The sequence below is a fragment of the Benincasa hispida genome, chromosome 1 (assembly GCF_027475165.1).
Source record: "Benincasa hispida cultivar pf3 chromosome 1, pf3_genome.v1.1, whole genome shotgun sequence".
In the NCBI taxonomy this organism is placed as follows: domain Eukaryota; kingdom Viridiplantae; phylum Streptophyta; class Magnoliopsida; order Cucurbitales; family Cucurbitaceae; genus Benincasa; species Benincasa hispida.
Window position 1 is genome coordinate 91,102,286 of NC_143478.1, and position 19,104 is coordinate 91,121,389.

At 34.0% G+C, this 19,104-nt stretch overlaps 1 protein-coding gene across 4 annotated transcripts; it reads right to left on the reverse strand.

Moving 5' to 3' along the window:
• Positions 1-3,045: 3,045 nt before the first annotated feature.
• Positions 3,046-5,611, reverse strand: LOC120090966 (histidine-containing phosphotransfer protein 4-like). Of its 4 annotated transcripts, XM_090306482.1 has the most exons (8): positions 5,315-5,611; positions 5,143-5,214; positions 4,755-4,824; positions 4,090-4,220; positions 3,938-4,006; positions 3,753-3,824; positions 3,552-3,624; positions 3,046-3,460 (listed from the first exon to the last, which is right to left on the reverse strand). In XM_090306482.1, exons 3-8 carry the CDS (start codon positions 4,812-4,814, stop codon positions 3,413-3,415), a joined length of 453 nt encoding a protein of 150 aa, XP_090162608.1. In that variant the 5' UTR covers positions 4,815-4,824; positions 5,143-5,214; positions 5,315-5,611; the 3' UTR covers positions 3,046-3,412. The 4 variants fall into 4 exon arrangements, with proteins under 4 accessions (XP_090162608.1, XP_038904649.1, XP_038904634.1 ...); XM_039048721.2 differs by lacking the exon at positions 5,143-5,214; XM_039048706.2 differs by lacking the exon at positions 5,143-5,214 and having other exon boundaries at positions 5,272-5,611.
• Between the last annotated feature and the right edge of the window lie 13,493 nt (positions 5,612-19,104).

Consider the following 19,104-nt stretch of genomic DNA (forward strand, 5'->3'; position numbering starts at 1 on the left):
CACTTTTGTCATTTTCAGAATCATTCTGAAACAGGTCTTTAATCATTCGATATATATTTAATATTTAACTTTACACTTTTAAAAGCATGTTTCAAAAGTGTTTTTAACCATCGCAAAGTCACTCCAACAAGGACTTGAATTCCCCATCTTGCACTTCTGGTTCTGCTCGAGTAGGTTCAAGTTTCAACTTGAAGGAATTGAATTCCCACAAAAGCGTGTGAATGTCTTGCATTTAGATATTTGATTTTTGTGGAAACAAGAACAATCAAATAAAATATGTATTTATAGGATAAACATTCAAACAAATCTATAAGCATGCTAGAAAAGAGGAAGAAGAGAAGAAATAAAAAATCATCTTTGTTGATTCTTCTAGCTTTCTTCTTCCACCGTTATCAATGATCTTGAACTTCTCCAATGAAGAATGACACCACCAACAAAGTTACCTTGCTATTCTCTAGGAATCCAAAAAACTTGGAAGAGTGGTCTCCAAGAACTTTTGAGGAAAAAAATGGTAAAGAATTTTTAGAGAAAAGTTAGAGAGAACGTGGAGGCCTGGTGGCTAGGTTTTTGTGTAATAAAAAAAAAACTCTTTTATTTAAATGAGCTATAAGGATATATTTATATAGAGAAGGATTAACCCATTCTCCAAGTTTTCCCTTTATACCCTTAGTGCTAATTAATTAAATAACTATTATTTAATTAATTGATACATTAATTAAATGATTATATATTAAATCCTATTTAATATACATTTAATTAATTATCATGATATTGTATATTTATACTAACCTCCATTTTTCATTGTTTCTTAATCAATTAATTAACCATTAATTAATCAATTAAATCATATTAAATATAGAGTTAATTAACATATAAATATCACATATTTATATGTATGCATTTATTTATGAATCCAATTCATATAAATCTAATATTTGAATTTTATTCAAATATATCTCTCTTACATAATTTGGATTATAGATCATATCTATAATTAATCATTATATATTAATCTCATTAATATAAAATTCTCTCATTTGATTTGAATAGTTTAAATCTTTTCTTATTACTATTCTTTATTAAGCTAACAAGGGGACCTTATAGATCTACAGATTAAAAACTCCAATGATATGAGATTAATTGATTAAACTCCTTTAATCCAATTAAATATTCATTAACTACCGATCACTCCACTAAAAACCGATAGCTGCACTATTCACACTGTAGATATATTTATGTGTCCATGAATACAACCAATCAATAGAGCGAAGACCCTTCACAAATGCTCATAACTATAGTTGGGTCAAAATATTGTTGTACCCTTGTAGTTACATCTAACTCCTTAAGTACCACTAATTCCTCTAATGAACAAACCGTTTATAGTCCAACTATAAACTAACACCTCTTAGGCCAGTGCGAGGTTGAGGTCTCATTGTTCAAGACTTGGAACCAACTATTAAGGGAGTAATTTATCTACTTTCCCAAGGAATGAGAATGAGTGAATTTCATCTTGTGTAGCTGTGTTCCTAGCTCCCTGATCAGACAAATCCTAAAAATGGTAGCCTTATTGAGACGACTATCATAGCCACTCTCACCCATACAAATCAAAAGATTATCGTCATAAACAGAAGTTCACAATTCACTAAGGATTAAGATCAAGTTTCATATGGTCATTCAAGTGAAATGTTAGTTTTTTTTTTTCAAGTAACGGTGTTATAAAGATAAACTAATTAGTTCGTGGTCCCGTCTATGTATAAACTCCTTTATACAAGATACCCCCACTAACGTGTCTCTAAATGAACAATATGGTTCATATTGTTTATTACACTTACATCTCATGTAACAATTATAAAGTGAGTCGTATCCGTAGTGTTATCAGGATAAGACATCCAACATTCATCCATTTGCTGTAGACGTTTTAGGTTATTACTTGAACATAAACCACTTGTATGTCAACCACATACTGTTCAAGTGACATCATATAACCTTGGATCTTAGTTTATTATGGATTGAATTAATGCTATTTAAATATCAAATAAAATACCTTTGCTTTTATTAGATAAATAATTTATATTAACAAAACTACAAACCACGAGATACACTAGATTTAAGACATCAATCTCAATACAACTAGCATCAATATGGGAGGAGAATTATAGCTTTGAAAATAGTTATTAAAGGAGATGATGTATGGCTGCCTTTGGCTTCAATAAGCAAACAACTTTTAGAAGGACCTTTATTTCTTTTCTCCTTCTAGAGAAAAATTCTACCATGCTCTTAACTTTGTTGGTAGATAATATAGGAGGAGGGCCAAAATATATTCATCAAAGGTTAACTTGAGGCAATATTTCTCATTTAAACCCTCAACATTTTTGTGCTTTCTCTTTCCGACCCCATCACTGAGTTAGCTTCAATGTTACCTAAATGTTTAATCGTAGACAAAGTTGTATCTTCACATCAAATGATGAACCTGGTCTTTTATTTTGTTACGAAATCAACAATTAAAGAACACAAAAAGGAACGTAGAGATAGAGAAGATCGACACACAGATATACGTGGTTCACTAATGGTGTGTTAGCTACGTCCACGGATAGAGGGAGAACAGTATTATTAGAGAGAATGTTTTCAGAAAATTACATCAAACGACGCCTCTCAGGTTAGAGAGTTTATATAGCGCACTACTCTAAACCCTAGGGTCATAATCGTAAATAACTACAAATAAATAACTAAGTACTTGGTTGTTCGAAGTGCCAACAAATAAATTCAAGACATTCCAACATATTTGTATGCATTGACTTAACCTCTTTAAATATAGCAAAAGAATAGATAATGAAAACAAAATGAGAAAAGAGTTTGCTAAAAGAACTCTCACAAGTATGAGTGATTGTGAAATGGTTAAAATCACTTTTATCATTCTAAAACCCTTCATTACTTAAAATCAATGCAATATTTTATTTCACGTTTTTTTCAAGAATTTTCATACTACTAAAGTATATTTTGAATGGTTAAAAGTACTTTTCAAGTGATTTTAACTAGAATCAATCTGGAACAAGTCATAAGTTTGAGAAGTTCACTTTTTAGTTAGATATAATTTCATAGATTGTCATGTTCTTCTAGCCTATTAGCCATAAATTATTCATAACAAGCTTACTAGACACAAAAGCACTTTGATGCTATGCAATTGACCACATCAAAGGACAATTATTTTTTAGTCTATTAGCCAGCCATTTACAAGAAAACAAAGACTTGCTTACTTCCCATTTACCAAGAAAGTTAAGAGACAAATCTTGAAACTGAAATCTTTACATAACAAGGCCTCTGTACCCACCTGAAACTGCTTGATTTCCATAAACATGCTACCAAACTTAACAACTAAAGTCTCAAGTCTTAGCCTTTGATTGCCCATCATTTCTTACTTGGGACGACTTGCAATTTGACTAGGACCAGCTTGCCTTTTCATCTGCTCAGAAAATAACACAAACATCATACTACAGATCCAAACTTTTCTTCAACTCACAAGAGAAAAATGGGAATTGTAATGAGATATAAACCTGAAAATAAGCTTCAAACTTCTTTTTCAGAGCTGTATGTTCTTTCTTCAGTTGTTGGAAAGTCCTAGAGCATCTTTACATGTTTACAAAAGGCATCAGAATTAATCAGTATAAAAAAACTAGAGCATATATGCTTGTAGGTTAATTAATCTTAATAATAATCTAATGAATTCATTTAGGAAAAAGATTAATTAATTATACCCTTCTCCACTTCCAGCCTTACAGTATTCCCTAAAAAGTGCGCATTGAGCTTTCACCTTTTTTGCTCCAATGCTGCCATCCATTCATAAACAGATTATTTAAAACAAAACATGTTTTAGTAAAGCCTGACAGAGAATCTAGCTACCCTTTGTGAAACTATTTTATTATTGTTCGAATTCTTTTACCTTGAGCTACTTCCCTTGAACTGTTGCATATAGCTATCCAACTGATTAAAGTCAAGAGGGCTCTTCTGTCTGCTCTGAAATTAATTTGTTAGATTAGAACATTACATATAAGAAGGTAATGAATGAATTTGTTGTGGTTTGAATTTACTTACAATGCTTGTTCTAAGTTGAGGATTAATCTATAGGAGTCACGGTAGCATAGAGTTACAACTTCCTCAACAAAATTTGGGTTAGCTTCATCTTGCAGCTCCTCCAACTGGACAAATTGTTCATCAAGGAAGCCCTGTAGAGACCAATAATGTCTGATTTTTCAGTTGAGGAACGCAAAGAAGGGGGAGATGGAGGGCATTTGAATGCATGTTATTTTATAATTAGGGTAGACATTAGCTCAGGAAGATGAAAATCTTGTAACTTTTTTACTTTCAAGAACTCTTCTGATGAAGTTTGACTGAAGTGCATGGAATAGGAATACAAACATTTTGTATGATTGTAAATAAGTTGGAGAGTACCATGCTGGTCCAAAGAAAATTTTAGTGCTTTACATCAAAGATTTCATAAAAGATGACAAAAGGTTCAATAAAGTATTAAATTCAGTTAAAACTGGTGCCAACTTGAGCAATACTACACTCATTAAGGTATATACTTTTGACTAAGAAGTCAGAGGTTCGAATGTCCCAACCTCATTTGTTATTGTATGAAAAAACCACTTAAAGCTAGTTTTGGAAAAGTTGTTATCAGAGATGAAGCCTTTCGAAGCAAGAAACAAAAACAGGACAGGTTTTTAAGGAAAATGTATGGTTAAGTAAGACAAGTAGACCTGATCAAAAAGTGATCGTCTCATGCTGTTCATCTGCCTCAACAATTGATTCCTTTCCATCTTAAAGAAACTGTCAAAGGGAGAAACGGAAGAGGGTAGGAAGATTATGGAGTAATGATGAGTTTTACATAATGGTCAGAATTCAGAGGTTTATATAGAAGGGCAAGAAGTTAGAAGCATAGAGGGAAACAATGCATATAGACCAGATTTTGAGCTTAAGAATCTGAGGCTTGAAGACAGAGGCATCACAAGGTTTAGAGAAATTTTCATAAAAAATGGCCAGATTTCATTTCACGGTCATTTGAAGTAATATTCCATGCACATACCATACATAGGTTTGAATAAGAATATAGCTCCATTTAGAGCCTTTGGGCTCTTTATCACTAACCTTAGAATTCTCTGTGCAAACACTAATGGAGAGTGCAAGAATTTCAGTGGTAAAAGGAACCAAAAGTGCCAACTGTAGAGACAGTAAAATTGAATGGGGGGAAATAGCTAAAGAATTTATATAGCATACCACAAGGAATAGTTGTTAAAATTGTCAAAAGTTGATACAAAACCTCTCAAGACAGGAAGCATCTTCTCAAGGATGGTGAAATATGTATAGGAAAAATGCTCCTCTGGGTCATATCTCTCTCATTTGAAGCTTTGAGCATGTAACTTCGGCTCTTTGGAATGATTTTTAAGTAGTTTTTAAATACTTAAAAAGTCATTCTAAATAGGTCGTTCATCTACTAGTGGATGAGGTTATGTTAAAATTGGATGATTATGGAGTTTCCTCCAATTCTTTAGCCATTCCTATCTGAGAGAGATGTGCACAAAACAGAAGTGTTTATAGTCACTATCTGCTGCTTTTTTGGTTAAATATTTAAAGACAAAAATATGAGTTTTGTGGTTGTGTACTTCATAAAATGTGTTGCATAAGATTGAAATTCCCCTTTCACATCATTTTCTCCTGTAGTCATTAGCTTAGAATATCACTCTTGACATTGATTGACATAACCCTTAGAGAATTTGTTATTCCCTCATCCCTAAAAAAAGTTGACAATGACAAATTATTTTGATCAAAATCTCTTATCAGATTGGAGATTCAAATTCTTCTTTAGCTTATGCAGGCTAATCAATAGAAACAGGATTTCTAGAATGCATTCACAAAGTGATTCAAAATGAGAGTGCGAGTGCAATTAAATGCACAAAACCAATCAAGCCCACTCGTTCCTTATCTTCTTTACTCAACACTTAGTACTCATTTGCTTTTATTGATTTTATTGTTTATTGTTAATTTAAATTGGCCATTTAGGTTAACATATCAAGTTTAATCAAAAGGTAGATAACATACCGTTGTTATTAAAGCAGTATAGGAGAAAAGTCTAGACATAAGATTTCGTTTGACTCCTATAAATAGGATAATGCATGTAGAATCACTAGAAGTACATGCTCATTTATCTAAGTTTTAAATTAGCTATACAAATATGTATTTAGTTACTTAGTCTCTTAAAGGTGTCCGAAAAAGAAGTGAATAGGTGTTGAATTCAATTCTTGTTGCTAAGTATCGTTTAGGATAGATTGTAGGTGCAATTTGATTGCATACGACTTAATAATTCTAGACTCCTAAGAGCAAAAATGCGGACATCTGAGTCACATGTCAAGTTTAGGTTAAGGGTGTTCAAAGGTTGGGTTAAAATAGCAATTGGATTGGGTTGGGCTATATTTTTTAGGAACTGGCCAATTTGGTTCGATTCTCGGGTTCAAGAAAAAATATATCGATTCAACCCAAACCGAAATGATCTTATGTATATATATATATATAGGGTTTGAATCATTTTTACTTCTAGGTTTCTTCTTTCTAACCCTCCTCTCTCTACGACATAACACCTCACCCAACACCCACCGTCTAGCAGTCAACCTCCTCGTTCCTTTCTTCTCCTTCATTCCTTTTTTTTTTTCTATCTCTATATTTTTAGGGTTTCATCTTCCTCAATGTCGTAGTTTGCTTGTTAAAGTTTCATTAGGTTTTATCTTTCATAATTTTAGTTTAAACATTTCTTTTTAGATTCCATTATATTTGTATTAGATTTATGTTTGATTTGTATTAGATTTAAATGGATTTTTGTATAAGATCAATATTGTACATATCACTTTCTCAGCCAGATGATTGGCCCAAAACTATAATTCTTTTGTTTTGTAGGTCCGAACTATTCAGCATAAATGAGCTACTTCACTTTAAGACTCAGCCTAACCCACTGAAATCTTCAGCTCGATCCAAATCTGATGAGTTAGTAGGATTAGGAAAGATTTCCTTCGGCCTGATGATGATCCTTCTCTACCACGTACTAGCTGGGTCAGAGCATTCAGTTCAGATTGACAATCACTTTTAATGCACTATCTGAGAGAAGTCTGAAGGCTACGAGAGAGAAAATCATTTCTCTCTGTGTTCAACTTTATTCTTGAGGGTTTCAGAAGGAAAGATGATATCCTTGAGCTTCAAATCTTCAATCGTTTACCTGCATACGACCGAAATCATGTAAACGATGCTAAGAGGAACAAGAAGATAGTTGAAGAAGAAAGAACACAAGAAGTTTAAGTGATTCGACTAAGGGCCTACGTCCATTATGCAAAAGGGAGGGTATTTTATTACTTCTTCTTTGAATTTTCTACAAAATGAATGCACTCACTCATACTCTTTCATTCTTTCCCCTTTTATAAATATTCTTATTTTCAAAGAAAGAAGCTCATAGTAAGCTGGTGATTACAACAGACAAAACAGAAAGAAGAATCAAAGATAAGCTAACTATTACTCTTTTTATCTCAATTCTTTCTGTACAATCTCCACCTTTGTAATCATCCAGTGAACCTTTCCCTTTTGCTTGTAGAGCTGATTTTGAGCTAATCCTTTTCAGGTAACTTGAACTCAAGGAGGTCCAAGCAACGACCAAGTTTGCTTTGAGGAACGATCTTGGTCAACATATCAGCCACGTTGTCTGAGGTATGTATTTTAACTATTTCTATTTCTCCTTTCTCGATTTCTTATCTGATGAAGTGGTATTTAATATCTATGTGTTTAGTTCTACTGTGAAACTGTTGATTTTTAGACAAATAGATAGTGTTCTGATTATCACAGTAGATTCTCACTTTAGATTGTGTATGTTTAGCTTAGTTTATTTTCCAATGCTATTTTGTTTGATATTAAATTGGAGTTAGATCTAATTTTTTTCCACTGTGCGGGCTTTAATCCCTGCAATTTAGTATCAGAATCAAGTTCTGTTTTAATATCAATTTTAATTTTACATTGGTTATAGGTGGGATTAAATTCATTGTGAATGTTTTAATATCCCTCCATTTACATTTTTTTATGTGATTTGATCATGTAAGGGTCCTGCGTTTTGGGCATTTTAATGTAAATCAAGTCTGTAAGTCTATGTCTAGAATTAGGTTGAAGAACGATGGAAATTGAGATCAATTTTGGCCAAAAATGGAGGGATACAGTGGCTGCAATTCGAAAAAAAAAAAAAGAAAAGAAAAGAAAAAATCGGAAAACGACAGCTGTAAAATGGAAGGATTGACGACAACATCTAACGTCGACTGACGACATACTGATGTCAGCCCAACAGTTCGAGGCTTGTCCGGTTCAAGGTTTGTCCAGTTCAGTCGCTGACGTCAGCTTTAGTTTAGGCTGACGTCATTGTGTGTCAGGAGGTGTGGTTCAGTCTCGCGTGCACGATTTGGCCTGGTTCGTCTGGTTCGACTCGGTCTGGGACGCGATTCACACTGATTCAGCTAGTTCTTTGACTTTTGCACCTTGTTTAACTGGTTCTCCGCCGGTTCAAGTGGTTTTCTGGTCTGGTTTTGATCGGTTTTAAGCAATTTTGGCCTGGTTCAGTGTTTTATTAGCCCAGTTCAAGCGGTTTTGGCCCCTTTTTGACACTTTTGTTTACGGTTCGAGCTCTTCTAGTCTAGTTTGGGCACGGTTGAAGACTACTTAGGATAAAATTAGTAAAATTAATGTAATTTTTTGCTTCAATTTTATCCTAGGGGCCAATTAACCGGTTCATTAGCTATTTAAGTACTTTATGGATGTCATTTAGATATAATCTCACCTTAGGTTAAACATATTCATGCATTTTTATATTATAAATTTTTTAATATATAATTTATGCATGATAGGTTAATTTCTTTATTAATATAATTCTTATATTTTTTTAATTAACAAAGCATGAAGCATGTAATTACTTAGATAAATATAAAGAGTTAGATTTATTATAAAGTTTTGAGCATGCTTAATTGATTTTCATATTTGCATTAATATAAAATGTTATATTATTACGTGAAAATCAATATGCATTGAGCATGTAATGTAACATCCCAAATTTCAAGAAAAATTAAGTTAATTATCTAAAATTATTGAGTTTAAATTTCCCTTTCATTTGGAAAATTGGGGTTAAATTGAAAAAATTGAAAAAATTTTATTGGTTAAATTGAATTTAAGTGATTAGATATTCGAACTGATTATCTTGAAAATATTGAATTTTGTTTCCCTTTGATTTTGGATTTTAGGGTCAACTTAAAAAAAATAAAAAAAATAAAAGAGATAATTAATTTCATGTGGTTTTGAATTGATTTAAATATTTGGAAGGATTTAATTTGTATCAAATTGATGGATCTTATACCTTTTAATTTTGGTTTTTGAAGCCTAAATTGAGATTTTGGAGATATTGTGATAAAATATTTTATTTATCTTTTCAAAATTTGGAAAAAAAATGAAAGAATTGAGATTTTTTTAGTGAAAAGAGGTAAAAAATTGGGGAGAAAGCAATTCGATTTTTCAACGACAACTTCCACAAAATTGTCGATTTCCAAAATTTGAACCGTTGGATCGTGCTCAAAGTTGGTCAGCCAGTTTGAGACATATAGGGTTTCATTTTGAACGGTTGGATCGTTGTTTAAAGCTCTAGTTTGTTCTTAATCGCTGTTGAATAAAATCTATAAATTAGAAATTCTCCTTCTCTCCCATTCTCGCAAACCCTCCTCATGCAAGACCCTCACTACCAGCCGCTAGCCTTAACAATTTATGTCGTCTGACAGCAACACACGCTGCCTATCTATGGCAGCCACAAGTCAACACGCCGTCGGCCGCCATTGCCCCGATCTTTGCCAGAATTTTGAGGAAAACCTTGGGTAAGACTTATTTTTCCTTATAATTTGGGAGATGAAGTTCACCCCTTTGATTTTGGGTTAAATTAGTAACCTTGGTTTGAAAGTTAGATTCAAGGTTTGGAAGTTTTGAGGCATTGACCATCAAGCTAGATACCATTTTGTTTAGTAGAAATTTGGTGAAGATCGTTAAGTTTTATACTTTTGGATTGAGAGTAATAGTGGAAAAATTAAGTTATTGATTTTGGATTTAATTCATGATCAGATTGGCTAATTAAATCGAGTATTGAATTTTTTTTTTGGATCAAGCCACAACTTTAGGTTGATTCAAGTGTGTTAAAGAAGTTCTAAGGAGATTTTGTTTTGCGTTTTTTTTACCAAGTTAAGGTAAGTAATCTTACTACTGGAACCGTCTTTGTGCCGATAAATTTATGATTTATGTTGGGGATTGTAAGATAGGATAATGTTGACTGTTCTGAGATTTAATGGACTGTTTAGAAAAGATATATGAGCATGTGATAATATGTCTGAAGCATGTTAATGTATGAGCATGATTTAGAATTTTATGAGATATATTAAAAGGACGATTGAGCATGATCTTAAATTATGAGTTAAGCGATACTACTACGGGAATGTCTTAAAGTTAGGTAAAAGTTGGAGCATTTTATTGATGTGATTTATTATGAAGGTGTATAAGCTATATGATGTATTATGAAATTCAAATATTTGATTGTTTACATGAGTTAGTGCATGAAAGTGATGTACTAAAGTGGATCCATTAATACTAGATTAATTACGTATGTTGAGGTTAATTAACATGATCAAGACTTTGATCAGGAGATTTTAGAGAATTCGTGATTATGTGAATGTTATATGTAATATGAAGATAGATGCAATATCTTTTCCTTTCTAGACTATGTGACTGCATGAAAGTGATGCACGTCCAAGGGCGCTAATACATGAAAGAGATGTACTAGAGCTGGTGTGTATGAAAGGGATACATACCTAGAGAGTACTGGGGTGTATGAAAGAGGTACATACTCAGTGGGTTATGTGTATACAAAAGAGGTGTATACATAACCATGTGTACAAAAGAGGTACACATCCCTACATTTATAAAGAGGATCTGGGGTGTACGAAAGAGGTACATACGCAGTGGGTTATGTGTATATGAAAGAGGTGTATACATAATCATGTGTACAAAAGAGGTACGCATTCCTACATTTAAAGAGAGGATCTGGGGTGTACGAAAGAGGTACATACTCAGTGGGTTACGCATCCCTACATTTGTAGAGAGAATCTGGGGTGTACAAAAGAGGTACATACTCAGTGGGTTATGTGTATACGAAAGAGGTGTACACATTCAGTGGGTTATGTGTATACAAAAGAGGTGTATATGTAACCATGTGTACGAAAGAGGTACACATTAAGTAGGTTATGTGTACACGAAAGAGGTATATGCATAAACATGCGTATGTAAGAGATTGTGTTTCCTTCAGGATTCACCAGAGGTTGTGAGTCCTATGGGATTTATTAGAGATAGTAGGCATACTTAACTACAATAGGATAGAAATAAGTTTTTTCATGTATGTATATGTCCTATGAGGACTAGAGCAATTTATATGTTCCACTAGAGGTAGACATCTAGGGACATAGATGCCTAGCCTGACCCTAGTAGTGGGGTTACTTACTGAGTATTTTATACTCATCCTTTCTCATGTTTATGTTTCAGGTAAGAGTAGGGACGTGCCGGCGAATGACAAGCGGAAATCGTAAACGAGCCACTGGGACCAATTTTATGCTTCCGCTCATGAGATTTAAACTTCTTTTCATGTTTTTCTTAGCTTTCAGTGTTGATGTTTAAAACTTACTATTTAGAGTCACTTCCAGATTTATTTATTATCATTTATGATTTATGGGTACCCTATCGTTGTTTTTAATATTTGAAATTAAATGCAAAGTCTTTTAAATTTACCTTATTTAATTAGCATTTCACCATAACACAGTGTCGTTTTAAGTTCTATGCATGCATGTGTTTAGTAACGGCCTAACTTAAGTCCTAGGGGGTTAGGTCGTTACATGTAACATCCATAGTATTAATGTAATTGTTGTATTAAATTATGCAATGCATGTTATATGGTTTGTTTATTAATTAAAACCATAAAACAACATGATTATAGGGCTAATCATTAAAATTGATTTTTTTAATTAATGATTAGAAACCGTCAATCTATAATAAAAGAATTGCATGCAAATATAGGATCATAAGGTTAATAAATTAATTTTAAAATGTTTTAAATTAATTAGACTTAAGATCAACTTCTAATAGGATTAGAATTTTTTATCTTAGTGTTTTTTTTTTTAAAATAGTTTTAATGAACTAAGTAGGAAAAATATTACTATGATTATAAGGGAACTTTACTGGTGAAGTTCTGTCTAAGGCTGGGGGATTTTAAGTTGATGGTTAATAGAACACCTCCTACTTGGGAACTGATCCGGAACCTGAGTTGAATTAATCATAGTTTGATGTTAACATGCACTGTCACTAGATTAATTAAAGGAGTTTAATTCACCTAGAACATAGATTTTTTTATAAGTGTTATAATAAGAATAGACTTAGAAAGATTACTTAGCCGAATTTATCTAAGTTAAATAAACATTAAAAATTATGATAGGACCCTTTAATGGGAGAAAAATTAGAAAATGAGATATTTAAAATCACGTTTTGCTCCTATGTCCCTATATTCACAAAGTGAGATCCATACTCGGCTTCATGTCACCTTAGGTGCGGCCTCCCTTCGGAAAATGTTTGTATGGGTCAATAACAAGGTGAATGTGGAAAGTCTCTATAGTAAGTGGGAGCAGGACACGTGTCAACGTATCCCTCATCTCCGCCCCTAGGTCACATCGTGAGATTCCTATAATTTGCCTGTATGTTGTCCTGGAGCAACCATCCCTTCGGAGGATCTAATCACAGGATTTGAAACACAGTGAACTCCTGGAAAGGATAGGGTTTCTTAGGTTAATTACCAACAGTTGTCTTTCCTAACGGTAGCCTATTGGAACGTACCTTTGAGATCTGAAAGTGAGAGGGTTACACTTACGGGGATGAGTTAAATGTGTTAATAAATCCTTGATCGAACAGCGGTGGCTAAATCTATAGGAATATGAGTTATTCTGGTATTAGATTTAGCTGAGAATCCTCTCATTTTAGAGGATAAGTAGCTGATCACCCTTCGGTGGTGGTTACACTAAACCTCTGAAGCATCATTGCAAAACTAAATCAATAGTTTCTTAGGGTTCCTTAATTACTTGTTTTTCTGAATCTGATTGGATTTTATGCATTTATTTGCTTGTGTGATGGGTTAAGGTAAAGATAACTAATATGGTCATTATTTATTTTTAGCAATTTCTTCCTCTATAATAGCACTGCTTAAAAATGAAAAACTAACTGATGAAAATTATTCTACGTGGAAGTCCAACTTGAATACGATTCTTGTTGTAGACGATCTGCGGTTTGTCTTAACGGAGGAATGTCCTCCGACCCCTACTCGTAATGCATCCCAAACGATAAAGGATGTTTATGACCATTGGACAAAGGCAAATGAAAAATCCCGAGTCTATATCTTGGCCAGTATATCTGACGTCTTGGCCAAGAAACATGAGGTTATGGTCACGGTGAGAGAGATTATGGAATCTCTATAGAAGATGTTTGGACAGCCGTTCTACCAACTCCACCATGATGCCCTCAAGTACATTTACATTACATTTGTCGCATGAAACAGGGCATATCCGTTCGGGAACATGTCCTGGACATGATGGTCCAATTTAACATTGCAGAGGTAGAGCGGTTATAGACGAGCGTAGTCAGGTTATGTTCATCCTGGAATCTCTTCCGAAGAGTTTTCTTCAATTTCACAGTAATGCGATGATGAACAAAATTAAATTCAACCTGACTAGTCTCCTAAATGAGCTACTACTACTCACAATTTGAAATGAAAGATTTATGTGAGGCTAGTGTGATGCTTAGTGTTATTGAAAATGAGTTATCTTTATGTCGATCATACATTAAAAACTGTTAAAGAGATTTGATAGTTTGATGACGCTCCTGTAAGAACACCTTATGATACTAGTATGAGCCTTAAGAAAAATAAGGAAGATAGTGTTTCTCGGTCTGAATATGCAAAGATTATAAGAAATATTATTTTTTTTAAAATTATTATGAACTATACTAGGCCTATTATCGCATATGTGTTGTGAGAAGATTGAGTAGATATACATATAATCCTAACAAAGATCATTTGATTATAATCAATTAGGTAATCCTAGACAGCCATAAATCAAGCCATAATTCAAATTAAAACTTATTGCTAATGAATTGAACATGCTCAATGCAATTATAGACATAAAAAACACACATAACAAAGACAAACATACAAGAAATTTGAGTCATCAATTCATCAATCCTCTATGCTTGTTCGAAATTGAATAAAAGAAAGGAAATCATAAAGAAACAGAAAAAGTTCAAGAAAAATTCATAAAAAACCTCAAAGAATTCAAAAAAATCTTACAAACCTATTGAATGCCTTTGATGTATATTGTGGATGGTTGGCATACCTAAAATTTTGTAAGTTGTTATAAAATTAGGTTAGACATTTAAAATCCATAGCAAAGATAAGCTGCATACTCACATAGGTAAACCATATGTTTTAATAGTTAAAATAAGTCGACATCTTGTAAAGTGTAGTTACAAACTCAACCGGTATATAATCCTGTCTAAGGCTGAAGGTACTTAAGTTAACGTTCTATGAATTACCTCCTACCTAAGGATTATGGCTGAATAATTGAGCATTGTTAACCTGTTTTATGAGCAATACGTGAGCACATTTATGATTGTTTTTGTATCTTCGGGTATATACCTATGACTGACGTGTGCTCCCTCGGGACACATCTACGACTGACATGTGTACCTTCGGGTATACACCCTAGGGCTGATGTGTGTTACTTAGAGGGCCCAATAATGGGTCACTTACTGAGTATTTATTATACTCATCTTTTCTTCCTTTATGTTTTTCAGGCAATAATAGGACTAGACCAACGAATGAAAGACGAGACTCGTGACAGAGCCATAAGGGGACATCAAAGTCACTTCCACTTAGTCTATGTCTTACTGATGCGAATGTTTTGAAATTTTGGATTTATTGTCTAGTTCATTCAGTTGATCGTAGTTAAATGATTGTGTGGCATTGTCTATACGATAGGTTGTCATTTTTTACACGATTGAGCACATCGTTTATACGGTAGACTGTGTCATCTCCCACTTGCTCAATTGTCTACACAATTGTTGTCCTCTAGTCTCTTCATCTAACCAAGATCATACAGAGCCCACAACTTCTGGATTCTCACACCAAGAATACCAAGGTAACCCTTGTGGTGGTGTCCTCACTTAACTCGATTGAGTTCGAGGTTCTGGAGGTCATTTTTTGATTTACTCTCTTCATTCATGTAGACTGTGTCGTAGTCTTCTAACCTCTCAAAAAAAATTTCAAACTTTTTAGCTACATCAAGCAACAAGTATGTAGAATTCCATCTAGTTTAAACATTAAGACACAACATACTCTTATTAGATATGTTCTCTTCTTCAATACACTTCTTAAATTTAGCAAGTCTAGCAGGAAAAGATCTAACAAACCTCATGACATTTCGAATTCGGATCAATGTATCATTCACATCTTTCAGACCATCACAAACAATTAAGTTCAATACATGTGTATAAAACTAACATGCAAGAAGTCCCTTGACATCTTTCAGACCATCATATCTTGGCTTTCTTTAAGGAGATGCCCCATTTGAAGATTAACAGGAGCAAATGTCAAGTTCTAGTGATCAATTATGTTAAGAAGTGTTGAAGGTGGGAAAATTGGTGGACTGTGAAGTTAGTTTATTTCCCTCATCTTACTTGGGCCTCCCTCTTGGAGGTCTATCCCAAAGCCATTTCCTTTTGGAACCCGATAGTGGATAAAGTCAGGAAAAGGTTGGCTTCATGGACGAAAGGTTTTTTGTCTAAAGCAAGAAGACTTATTTTGTGTTGAGCAACATCCCTGTTTATTATTTTTCCCTCTTTGAAGCCTTGATTGAGGTTTATGAGAGTTCAGAAGTTCTGAAAAACAAGGGACAAATAGAAGGAGAGGCAAACGTTGCCCATTCCAAAATAAAGTTCCACAAGGATTCATCCTCTGGGACTAAAGTTGTATCTCAATCTTCTGCTTCTAAGAAGATTCGAAAAAAGAAAAGAAACAAGGGGAAGGCTCCTGCCGCTGCTGGCAAGGGCAAGGGAAAGGCCAAAGTGGCTGACAAGGACAAATGTTTCTACTGCAATGTGGATAGACAATGGAAAAGCAACTGCCCTAAGTACCTCACTAAAAAAAAGAAGGAAAAGGAAGGTAAATTTGATTTACTTGTTTTAGAAACATGCCTTATTGAGCATGATGAGTTTGCCTGGATACTTGATTCAAGAGCAACTAATCATATTTTCTCTTCTTTACAGGGAAATAACTCCTTTCAATAGTTGAAAGAGGGTGAGATGAAGCTCGAGGTCGGAATGGGAGACGTCGTTTCAGCTCGTGCAGTAGAAGACATAAAGTTGTTTTATGGAAATAAATTTCTTTTATTAGAAAATATATATGTAGTTCCCAAGATAAGAAGGAACTTAGTATCTATTTCCTGTTTATTAGAACAATCGTACTCAATTAATTTTTCAAATAATGAAGCGTTCATTTCGAAAAATGGTGTACATATTTATTCTGCTAAATTAGAAAACAACTTATATGTGTTAAGACCAACTAAAATCAAAGCACTTTTAAATCATGAGATGTTTAAAACTTCTAAAACTCAATAAAAAAAAAAAAAGGCAACGTATTTCTCCTAAAAATAATAATATCTATCTTTGGCACTTAAGACTAGGTCACATAAACATTGATAGGATCAGTCGTTTGGTAAAGAATGGACTTTTAAATGAGTTAGAAGATGATTCATTATCACCTTGTGAATCTTGTCTTGAGGGAAAAATATATAAAAGACCTTTTATTGGAAAGGACTATAAGGCCAAAGAACCCTTAAAATTGATACATTCGGATCTCAGTGGTCCAATGAATGTAAAAGCTCGAGGAGGGTACGAATACTTCATATATTTTATAGATGACTATTCAGATATGGTTACTTATACCTAATGGGTCATAAGTTTGAAGCTCTTGAAAAGTTTAAGGAGTATAAGGCTGAAGTTGAGAATCTATTAGGTAAAACAATTAAAATACTTCAATCTGATCGAGGTGGAGAATACATGGATAAAAGATTCCAGGACTATATGATAGAACATGGAATCCAATCCCAACTTTTCGCACCTGGTACACCTCAGCAGAACGATGTATCAGAAAGGAGGAATAGAATCTTGTTAGACATGGTTCGCTCAATGATGAGCTATGCTCAATTGCCTAACTCGTTTTGGGGGTATGTAGTAAAGATTGTAGTACACATCCTGAACAATGTTCCCTCGAATATATTTTTGAAACACCTTCTGAGTTATGGAGGGGGCGTAAACCCACTTTGCGTTACTTCCATATCTAGGGTTGTCCAGCATATGTGCTTGTGACAAATCCTAGGAAATTGGAACCTCATTCAAGGCTATGCCAATTTGTTGGTTACCCAAAAGAAACGAGAGATGGTCTTTTCTACAACCCACAAAAAAATAAGGTGTTTGTATCGACAAACGTTAATTTCTTGGAGGAAGACCACATGAGGAATCATAAACCACGTAGTAAATTAGTGTTAGGAGAAGCTACTGAAAAGCCACCAAATGTTGTTGAAGATGAAGTTGGTCTTTCAACAAGGGTTGATGAAGGAGCCAGTACTTCAAGTCCATCTCATCCTTCTAAATCGTTGAGAGTGCCTCGACGCAGTGGGAGGGTCATGACACAACCCGACCGCTACTTGGGTTTAATTGAAACTCAAGTTGTCATACCTGATGATGGTGTCGAGGATCCATTGTCCTATAGACAGGTAATGAATGACATAGATAAAAACCAATGGGTCAAAGCCATGGACCTCGAAATGGAGTCTATGTACTTCAATTTAGTATGGGAACTAGCAGATCTACCTAAAAGGGTAAAACCCATTGGGTGTAAATTGATCTATAAAAGAAAGAGAGATGCAACTTAGAAGGTACAGACCTTCAAATCTAGACTTGTAACAAATGGTTATACCCAGAAAGAATGGGTTGACTATGAGGAACCTTTTCTCCTATTGCTATGCTCAAGTCCATAAGAATTATCTTGTCCATAGCTACATATTATAACTATGAAATATGGTAAATGGATGTTAAGACTGCATTTCTAAATGATAATCTTGAAGAGAATATCTTTATGTCTCAGCTCGAGTGGTTCATAATCCAAGGTCAAGAGAAAAAGGTTTGCAAGCTAAATTGATCAATTTATGGATTGAAACAGGTGTCCAGATCTTGGAATATTAGATTTGATACTGCAATCAAAATTTTTTATTTTGACCTAAAACATTGATAAGCCTTGTATTTACAAGAAGATCATCAAGAATAAAGTAGCTTTTCTAATACTTTATATTGACGACATCTTACTTATTGGGAATGACGTAAGTTACCTGACGGACATAAAAAACTGGCTAGCAACCCAATTTCAAATAAAAGATTTGGGAGAGGCGCAACATGTTCTTGGGATCCAGATCATTAGAGATTGTAAGAGAAAAACGCTAGCGTTGTCTCAAGCAACATTTATCGACAAGATATTGTCTAGATATTTGATGCAGAACTCTACGAAAGGTTTGTTTCCTTTTAGACATGGGATTCATCTTTCTAAGGAGCAATGTCCTAAGACACCTCAAGAAGTTGAGAACATGAGACGCATTCCCTATGCCTCAGTTGTGAGCAACTTAATGTATGTTATTCTATGCACTAGGCCTGACATATGTTTTGTTGTAGGGATAATCAGTAGGTACCAGTCCAATCCAGGGTTAGACCACTGGACAGTGGTTAAGAATATCCTCAAGTATCTTTGGAGAACGAGGGACTATATGTTCTTGTATGGGGCTAAAGATTTGATCCTTACAGGATACACCGAATCTAACTTTCAGATTGACAAGGATTCTAGAAAATCTACGTCAGAATCAGTGTTCA

What these genes read in the sequence shown, in the direction of transcription:
- LOC120090966 (XM_039048706.2), bottom strand. Translation starts at nt 5,333, where the DNA reads ATGCTTCCTGTCTTGAGAGGTTTTGTATCAACTTTTGACAATTTTAAC. An exon ending in TTTAACAACTATTCCTTGTG is followed by an intron (nt 4,825 to 5,271) that starts GTATGCTATATA and finishes TCCCTTTGACAG; the next exon opens with TTTCTTTAAGATGGAAAGGA. An exon ending in AAGGCTGGAAGTGGAGAAGG is followed by an intron (nt 3,625 to 3,752) that starts GTATAATTAATT and finishes AAACATGTAAAG; the next exon opens with ATGCTCTAGGACTTTCCAAC.